The sequence below is a fragment of the Sapajus apella genome, unplaced genomic scaffold (genome assembly GCF_009761245.1).
Source record: "Sapajus apella isolate SASKATOON/1434 unplaced genomic scaffold, GSC_monkey_1.0 scaffold205, whole genome shotgun sequence".
NCBI lineage: Eukaryota > Metazoa > Chordata > Mammalia > Primates > Cebidae > Sapajus > Sapajus apella.
Genome location: NW_022437145.1, coordinates 423,870 through 432,820, shown reverse-complemented (window position 1 = coordinate 432,820; position 8,951 = coordinate 423,870). Strand labels below are relative to the sequence as shown.

The 8,951-nt window shown below is 59.5% G+C and overlaps 1 protein-coding gene and 1 long non-coding RNA gene across 2 annotated transcripts; one reads left to right on the top strand and one right to left on the bottom strand.

Moving 5' to 3' along the window:
• The first annotated feature begins 1,335 nt into the window (after positions 1-1,335).
• LOC116544084 (cytochrome P450 2D19) lies at positions 1,336-5,627 on the top strand. The gene is made up of 9 exons (XM_032270193.1): positions 1,336-1,604; positions 2,307-2,478; positions 3,007-3,159; positions 3,248-3,408; positions 3,858-4,034; positions 4,189-4,330; positions 4,542-4,729; positions 5,136-5,277; positions 5,374-5,627. Exons 1-9 carry the CDS (start codon positions 1,425-1,427, stop codon positions 5,550-5,552), a joined length of 1,494 nt encoding a protein of 497 aa, XP_032126084.1. The 5' UTR covers positions 1,336-1,424; the 3' UTR covers positions 5,553-5,627.
• A 1,818-nt stretch (positions 5,628-7,445) lies between these two features.
• Positions 7,446-8,907, bottom strand: LOC116544090. Its single transcript, XR_004265809.1, has 2 exons — positions 8,119-8,907; positions 7,446-7,913 (listed from the first exon to the last, which is right to left on the bottom strand). It is a non-coding gene; the product is annotated as an uncharacterized LOC116544090 (long non-coding RNA).
• Between the last annotated feature and the right edge of the window lie 44 nt (positions 8,908-8,951).

The window sequence follows — 8,951 nt, the reverse complement described above, 5'->3', positions numbered from 1 at the left end:
GGGTGGATCACGAGGTCAAGAGATCGAGACCATCCTGGTCAACATGGTGAAACCCAGTCTCTACTAAAAATACAAAAAATTAGCTGGGCATGGTAGTGTGTGCCTGTAATCCCAGCTACTGAGGAGGTTGAGGCAGGAGAATTGCCTGAACCCAAGAGGCGGAGGTTGCCGTGAGCCGTGATGCGCCATTGCACTCCAGCCTGGGTAACAAGAGTGAAACTCCGTCTCAAAAAAAAAAAGAAACAGTTTTACTCTTGTTGCCCAGACTGGAGTGCAATGGCCCGATCTTGGCTCACCGCAACCTCTGCCTCCTGGGTTCAAGTGATTCTTCTGCCTCTGCCTCCCAAGTAGGTGGGACTACAGGTGCGTGCCACCACGACCCGGTAATTTTTTGTATATGTTACCACCAGATTTCTAATGAGAGACATGGAGGCCAGAAAGCAGTGCAGGACAGCGGCCCTCAGGAAGCCACTGGAGGATATTGTCAGAGGCTGGGGCAAGGGCCTTCAGGATACCAACTGGGAATTCTGGGAACAGCCCTGTTGCAAGCAAGAGGTCTTGGCCAGGCTGGAGTCCAGGAATGTGGGCTGGGCTGGGAGCCAGGTGACAGCCTTGAGCTTTACTGGGAGCAGCCTCTGGACAGGAGAGGTCAGGCATGGCTGAGAAGCAGGCTACTTGGTGCTGGGGGTGTGTGTGTGTATGTGGTGTGAGAGAGAGAATGCATGTGCTCTGAGTGTGAGTCTGCATGTGAGCATTGTGTGTGGGTGGTTTTGTGGGTATGTGAATATGTCCCTGCACATGTGAACAAGGGGACAAGAGTCTGGGAGTGTAGAAGAGGTGTGTGCACCATCAGGCGTGTGCATAGCGTCTATGCATGTCAAGAGTGCAGGGTGAAGTGAAGAGACCAGGCCCGTGCGCCTCTGATCATCATGAACTCCCAAGGCCCCAGGTGAGTGCCAGTGACAGACAAGGGTGGTGAAGGCCACTCTGGAACAGGCAGGTGGGGTGAGGAAAGGGCAAGATTATGTTCTGGAGGAGGGGTTGTGACCACAAAAGGGCACGTGAGCCTAGCAGGGAGGCAGATGGCAGGATCCACTGAGACCCTGGTTATCCCAGAAGCCTGTGAGGGCTTGGAGAGTTGGGAAAGGGAGTGACTTCTCCTCTACCACCCTACCCTGGGTAAACAGCTGGGACAAGGACCTTTGGTGCGGCCCCTACCTGCCCTGGCCTGACCCTGAACCCACTGGCAGCACAGTCAACACAGTAGATTGGCTCACAGCAGAGGGCAAAGGCCGTCATCAGCTCCCTTTATAAGGGATCAGTCACACACTCAGTGTGCTGAGAGTGTCCTGTCTGGTCCTCTGTGCCTGGTGGGGTGGGGGTGCCAAGTGTGTCCAGAGAGCTCAGTGGGCAGCAAGGCAGCCATGGGGCTGGATGCATTGGTGCCCCTGGCTGTGACAGTGGCCATCTTCCTGCTCCTGGTGGACCTGATGCACCGTCGCCAACGCTGGGCTGCACGCTACCCACCTGGCCCCATGCCACTGCCCGGGCTGGGCAACCTGCTGCATGTGGACTTCCAGAACACACCAAACAGCTTCAACCAGGTGAGGGAGGAGGTCCTGGAGGGCGGCAGAGGTCCTGAGCACCCCCCACCAGCAGCAAACACGGGTGGTGGGTCAAACTGCAGGCTGGACCAGAAGCCAGGCTGCGAAGGGGAAGCAGGTTTGGGGGACTTCCTGGGGGAGGGTATTTGTACACGGCCTGAAGGATTAGATTTTCCAAATGCCAAGGAAGAGCAGGGCAAGGGCCTGCAGGTGGGGCTGGACTTTGCAGTGGTTGTACAAGCCCGCTGAGAAGCATAGACTCTGGAGCACAAAGTCCCCTCTGCTGACACTGGAAGGAAAGGCCTTGGGAGTGGGAGAGGAGTCAGGGTCCTGAGTGCCATTTAAATCAGGATTCAAGGATGAAGGGGGTGCAGTGACCCGGTACAAGCGTTTTGCACTCTGCATTCCCCGGCCTCACTGCTCACCGGCATGGACCATCATCTGTGAAATGGGATGCTAACTGGGGCCTGTCTGTAATTTCGGCGACTCTTGCAAGGTCATACTCAGGTGATATCTAAACTGAGTTCCTCTGTTATAGAAGTTGTGACCCCCCATCTCTGCCCTAGGATCAGGAGACTGGGTCTCCTTCTTCCACCTGCTCACTCCTGGTAGCCCCAAGCTTGGCCCAAGTTTCACTTGGGACTAGGACCTGCAGTCTGGGGAGACCCTGGCTTCACGAAGGCCCTGACCCTCCCTTCGCAGCTGCGGCGCCGCTTTGGGGACGTGTTCAGCCTGCAGCTGGCCTGGACACCGGTGGTCGTACTCAACGGGCTGGAGGCTGTGCGTGAGGCGCTGGTGACCCGCGGCGAGGACACCGCCGATCGGCCGCCTGTGCCCATCTACCAGGTCCTGGGCTACGGGCCGCGCTCCCAAGGCAAGTGGCGGTGGGGACGCAGACTGCGTTTCCACGGGACTTGGGTGGGCGGTAACTGTAGGCCCAGGTGGGCCGAGAGGGCTCCGGGTTGTGGATGTGAAACACAGAAAGGCCAGCGAGTGGGCTGGGGACAGCGGGGACACCACCTGATCTGGGGAGGTGCGAGCGTGTGGGCGGGGCCACTGCCAGAACCGCCTGGAGCCAGGTGGGCGGGGCTGGCGCCTTTCCCAGCTGAAGTGGGTGTCTGGGGGGCCGATGTACTGCGGGCTCAGTGCGGGTGGGGCCGGGCCGGCGGGATCTTCCCTGAGTGGAAAGGCGGTCAGGGTAGGCAGAGCCAAGTAGGGAGTCAAGCCCTGCCCCATGCAGGGGAGTGCAGGCGAGCAAGGTGGGTAAGCAGAGCAGATCCTGTGCCCAGCTGGACGAGGCAAGGCAGTGCGGGAGACTAAACGGAGTGCAAGGTTGGAGTAGGCGGTGCAGGGCAGGGCCAAGGCCTTCACGCCCACGCTCACATGTCCCTCTGGTCCCCAGGGGTGTTCCTGGCACGCTACGGCCCCGCCTGGCGCGAGCAGCGGCGCTTCTCCGTGTCCACCTTACGCAACTTGGGCCTGGGCAAGAAGTCTCTGGAGCAGTGGGTGACCGAGGAGGCCGCCTGCCTCTGTGCTGCCTTCGCAGACCACTCCGGTGGGTGAGGGGCAGAGGGACGCAAGGCAGGAACTGGGAAGGTGGGGAACGGGAAAAGTGAGCCCTGCTCCACATCTCCTGCCCCCAGGACGCCCCTTTCAACCCCGCGGCCTCCTGGACAAAGCGGTGAGCAACGTGATCGCCTCCCTCACCTGCAGGCGCCGCTTTGAGTATGACGACCCTCGCCTCCTCAGGCTGCTGGACCTAACAATGGAGGGACTGGCGGAGGAGTCCGGCTTCCTACGTGAGGTGCGGAGCCAGGGACCGTGGGGGCGTCTGCAGGGTGAGCTCCTGAGAGATTCCCGGGCTGCAGCGGGCTTCCAAGGAGCAGGGTTTGCATAGAGGGGCTTGGGAAAGGACAATCCAAGAAAACCCACTGCAAGAAGAAGGGCCTGGAGGAGGGGCGGAAATCTCAGATACGGTCGTGGGAGAGGTGGGCGCGGGTCAGGGGTTCCAGATTGGGGGGCACCGAGAGAGGCCAAGGACCCTGTGCCTCCTGTCCACATTGGAGAATTTGATTTTAGGTTTCTCCTCTACCAGCCCAAGGTAAGGAGAGAGCATGGAGGCTGGCACTTGGGAGGTCAGTGGTGGGGACAGGCAGGCGCTGGGTCTTCCCTGGAGAGGGCTGGGGCCTGATACTGGTCCAGGTGAAGGCAGAGTGTAGGAGGAATCCAGACCCTGTTCTGTGTCTGGTGCAGGTGCTGAATGCCATCCCTGTCCTCCTGCGCATCCCCGGGCTGGCCGGCAAGGCGTTACGCTCCCAAAAGGCTTTCCTGGCCCAGCTGGATGAGCTGCTGAACGAGCACAGGATGACCTGGGACCCAGCCCAGCCACCCCGAGACCTGACTGAAACCTTCCTGGCAGAGATGGAGAAGGTGGGAGCGGCTGCCAGGGTGGGGAGCAGGGGTGGTGGGTTGAGGGTCCAGAGAGCAATGAGGCGTGGCCAGGCAAAAGCTGGGGCTGGTGCATCACCCGGTGAGCAGCACCTGGGTTGACCTGTCTCCTGAGTACCCTCTTGGCCCTGCTCAGGCCAAGGGGAACCCCGAGAGCAGCTTCAATGATGAAAACCTGCGCCTAGTGGTAGCTGATCTGTTCTCTGCTGGGATGGTGACCACCTCGATCACGCTGGCCTGGGGCCTCCTGCTGATGATCCTTCACCCAGATGTGCAGCGTGAGCCCAGCTGGGGACCAGGGGCGGGAGGTGCGCGAGGGAGGAAGGGTACAGGCGGGGTACTCTGAGCTTAGCTGGGACACCTGGGGCTCCAAGCACAGGCTTGGTCAGGCTCCTGTAAGCCTGACCCCCTCCAACACGGGAGGCAGAAGGAACGCTCAGGGCCAGTCCCGTGGGTGCTGACCTATTGTGGGGATGCATGTCTGCCCAGACCGTGTCCAACAGGAGATCGATGACGTGATAGGGAGGGTGCGGCGACCAGAGATGGGTGACCAGGCTCGCATGCCCTACACCACTGCTGTGATTCACGAGGTGCAGCGCTTTGGGGACATCGTCCCCCTGGGTGTGACCCACATGACATCCCGAGACATTGAAGTACAGGGCTTCCTCATCCCTAAGGTAGGCCTGGGGCCCTCCTCACCCAGCTCAGTACCAGCCCCAGGTGGGTGCCCCAGCATGGGCACTGCCAGGTGGGCCCAGTCTGGGAACCCTGGCCACCCAAACCTCAAAGCCACCACACTGATTGTGGGGTGTACAGCAGAGTCAGAGCTATCCTGTCCATCAAGAGCCTGTCTAGTGGGGCAGACAGACCAGGACCTGCCAGAATGTTGGAGGACCCCACACCTGTAGGGAGAGGGGCCAGCGTGGGTACCCCCAGATGTGACTGGGACCTGCTATGGGGTCAGAGTGGGTGCCCAGGAGCTTCTTAGGTGAAGAACTAGCAGAGTCCAGCTGTATGCTTGGTGGCAGGGGTCCCAGCATCCTAGAGCCCAGTCCCCACTGCCACCCTGCATCTCCTGCCCAGGGAACAACGCTCTTCACCAACCTGTCATCGCTGCTGAAGGATGAGGCCCACTGGGAGAAGCCCTTCCGCTTCCACCCTGAACACTTCCTGGATGCCCAGGGCCGCTTTGTGAAGCCAGAGGCCTTCCTGCCTTTCTCAGCAGGTGCCTATGGGGTGCCCAGCTCCCTACCCTTCTGTGGAGTCTTGCAGGGGTATCGCCCAGGACCCATGCTCACTGAGGCCCCTCCCCTACCCATAGGCCGCCGCGCATGCCTCGGGGAGCCCCTGGCCCGCATGGAGCTCTTCCTCTTCTTCACCTGCCTGCTGCAGCACTTCAGCTTCTCCGTGCCCGCCGGACAGCCCCGGCCCAGCACTCATGGTGTCTTTGCTTTCCTGGTGACCCCTTCCCCTTATGAGCTTTGTGCTGTGCCCCGCTAGAATAGGGTACCTAGTCCTCAGCCTGCTCCCTAGCCAGGGGCCCTGATGTGCAATAAAGCAATGTGGTAGTTCCAACCTGGGTCCCCTGCCAGGCTGTGTGATGGGCCTCACAGCCTCTCAAGAGCAGCCCCACCCCTGCCTCCTTCCTGCTTTCCCCAGCACCTGGCCTGGCCGGGCCGTGTTTGAGACAGGGCTGTGTGGAGATTCAGCATGTGTCAGCTGGCCTTGCCCCTATCCCATGTCCCCCACTGACCCATCTCTGACTGCCCAGATTGGTGACACAAACTGTACATTGTCCCAGCATCTAGGGAAGGGGCCAGAATGGGCTGACTAGAGGTGTCGGTCAGCCCTGGGTGTGGTGGAGAGGGCAGTACTCAGCCTGGAGGCCCACAGTTCGGGCCCGACTCAGTCTACCCTACATTGGGGCAGCAGTCCCACCAGCGCCATCACAACAGTGACCTCCCTTCGTATACGACACCACAAAATAAAAGGCGAATCATGGAGAGTCAGGGAGCTCTGTGCCGGGGTTACTTCCCAGGGTTCAGTCGGCAGCTGCCAGAACATTCCTGGGAAGGACCCATGGAAGCCCAAGACTGAGCCATCACCCTCAGCCTCTGTCACCTCACCACAGGACTGGCCACCTCTCCAGGTCCTCAAGGATGCTGCTGTCGAGACGCCTGACCAGTGAAAAATTTCCACTCGGGACCAGGCTGGAGCTTGAGGAGGACGCTTGTCTGGGCTCCGACCTTAGGGCCATCCTCCCGGTGGCTGGGTCAGGCAGGGCCATACATGAGCCCTGTGGGCAACAGGCCTGTCCTAGGAACAGGGGGCAACCTTGGACCCATGAGGCACTGGGGTGAACAGAGGAGGTGGTCGCATGGGTGGCTGAGAGTTAGAGACTCTGACCCTAGTCCTGGTTCTGCCACTACCCAGTGTGACCCTGGGCCTGCCCCCCTCTACCCTGGGCTTCTGTTTCCTTCTGCCAGTGAGAAGGCTGCTTCAGGTGCCCTGAGTCCTGTCTTTCTGCTGTGCCTTCTGGGGCTTTGGCCCTTGTTGGTTTGGAGCCGAAGCCCCCACAGAAGGTAGGAACTGCTCTCCCCGTCTGTCCTCAGCACAACTGGCTGGGCTGGGCACACCTTTTTAGGGAACAGCCCGGAGCAGAGAACCAGACACTCTGAGAAGCCACCCGAGGCCTCCTTTGCCAGAGGACCATGGACGGTGGTTCCTGCCAGCATTTCTGTAAATGCCCTCAAGCCAGGGTGCGGCCCAGCTGTCAGCACAAGAGGGACATTGGTCTGTCCCCTGGCACTGAGTCAGAAGGCTGGCCAGGGCCCCCTTGGGCCACTCCAGGGACAGTCCACTGTAGTGGCAGGAGGTGTTGTTCCTGCAGCTGTGGGACACAGAATGTGGATGAGGCCAGACTGGGTCTGTCTGAAGATGGAGGCCCTGAAAGGTGGCAGCCGAGCCTGCAGCAGCAGCAGCAGCTCTTGGATTTTCTGGAAACTTTTTCTTTGCGGTTGAGTCTTGGGGCTGTCGGAGGCCGAGAACCAACTCTGTCACAAGCATGGGACCCAGTCCCAGGGCCTTTACTCATTACTGTCCTCTTCAGAGGCCTCTACAAAGTAGAAACCGGCAGCCTTCTAAGTCCCCTGCTGGGAGCAACCCTCCCTCTGAGATGCCCCAGGAGGTCCAGGCAGCTGGCTCAGGGGAGTGGCCTGGAGTTCCTGCCAACCCAGGGAGGCTCCCGGGAAGGTCAAGACACCTGACTCCTAGGCTGCTTCCCTCCCCTCCCCAGGTCAGGAAGGTGGGAAAGGGCTGGGGGCTCCGTGACCCTAGCAGTCACTGAGATTAGCACGTCGGGCCCACGGTCTTACCAGCTGGAGACGCAGCAACTTCCTTTGGAACCTGTTTATTTTCCTGGCAGGAAGAAGAGGGACCCAGCAATGAGATCAGAAAGGTTCTGTGCTGCACAGACAGGGAAACAGGCTCTGTCCACATGAAGTCAGGGGAGGCCAGGATGAGACCCAGTCTGTTCACACATGGCTGCCGTCTCTCAGCTCCGCACAGATGTCCTCGCTCACCTAAAATGGCAGCTTGGCCTGCTCATCTTGGGGTTGAGCCAGCCTCCAGCAGTGCCTCTCTGCCTGCTCAGTTGGACTCATGCTGGAGATGTTCCAGCTGAAGCCTCAGGCTGTCCTTACCTCCCAGCCTGGGGTCCCTGCCACCTCTTGCTCAGCAGGAATGGGGCTAGATGCTTCCTCCCATGGGGACTTCACCTGCTCTCTCTCCTGAGACAAGATGGCAGCCTCCTCCTTGGGGAGCAACATCATTCAGTCCTCCAGGCCCCCTGGGGGTCATGAGCTGCAAGAGAAATAAGAGGGTGGACTATGGGCAGATAGGCCTCAGAAGCCAAGTACAGTGGTTCACACCTGTAATCCCAGCACTGTGGGAGGCTCAGGTGGGTGGATCACCTGAGGTCAGGAGTTTGAGACCACCCTGACCAACATGGAGAAACCCCACCTCTACTAAAAATACAAAAAACTTAGCCAGGCGTGGTGGCACGTACCTGCAATCCCAGCTGCTCGGGAGGGCTGGACAGGAGAACTGCTTGAACCCAGGTGGTGGAGGTTGCAGTTTGACGAGATCACACCATTGCACTCCAGCCTGGGCAACAAGAGCAAAACTCCATCTCAAAAAAAACACCGTCAGAACATCTCATCCTCCTCATGTTCTCACACTAGGGTGCCACATTCTGGGAAGTTCTACCTTTTCAGCTGAGCTGTGGTAACCTTGTGAATTTCCTGGAGGGGGCCCGCCACTACCCTGGGACTCCTCGCCCTGTGTGTAACTGAGCTCTGACAGGAGAGAGCCCCAGCCCAGGGCCTTCCAGGGGAAGCCTTACCTCAGAGGCTGGCTTCTTCCCCCTCCTGTGTCTCTGCAGAGAGAAGTGCGAGGGGTGACACACAGTTACGAGTGCTGAGCAGTCCTTCCCCAACTGGCCCACCCTCTCCAGGTGCAGTCCCCCTTACCGTGTCTGCCAAGGGTACCCAGCACAGCCACCCCACTCCAGGGGAAGAGAAGTGCCTAGCCCTTACCCACCTCAGTGGGCACCATGTAGCATTTATTCATTAGCCCCCACACTGACCTTACCGTCTCCCCTGTGGGCTGCGTGACAGAGAGAGAGAAAGGCTGAGGTGAGATATACTGTCAAAACCTAAACTTAAAAAATCTGTAATTGGGCCAAGCATGGTAGTTCACTCCTATAATCCCAGCACTTTGGGAGGCCGAGGCTGGTGGATCACCCGAGGTCAAGAGTTCGAGACCAGTCTGGCCAACATGGAGAAACCCTGTCTCTACTAAAAATACAAAAATTAGCTGGGTGTGGTGGCAGACACCTGT

What these genes read in the sequence shown, in the direction of transcription:
- LOC116544084 (XM_032270193.1), top strand. Translation starts at nt 1,425, where the DNA reads ATGGGGCTGGATGCATTGGTGCCCCTGGCTGTGACAGTGGCCATCTTC. An exon ending in TGCCTTCGCAGACCACTCCG is followed by an intron (nt 3,160 to 3,247) that starts GTGGGTGAGGGG and finishes TCCTGCCCCCAG; the next exon opens with GACGCCCCTTTCAACCCCGC. An exon ending in CTTCCTGCCTTTCTCAGCAG is followed by an intron (nt 5,278 to 5,373) that starts GTGCCTATGGGG and finishes CCCTACCCATAG; the next exon opens with GCCGCCGCGCATGCCTCGGG.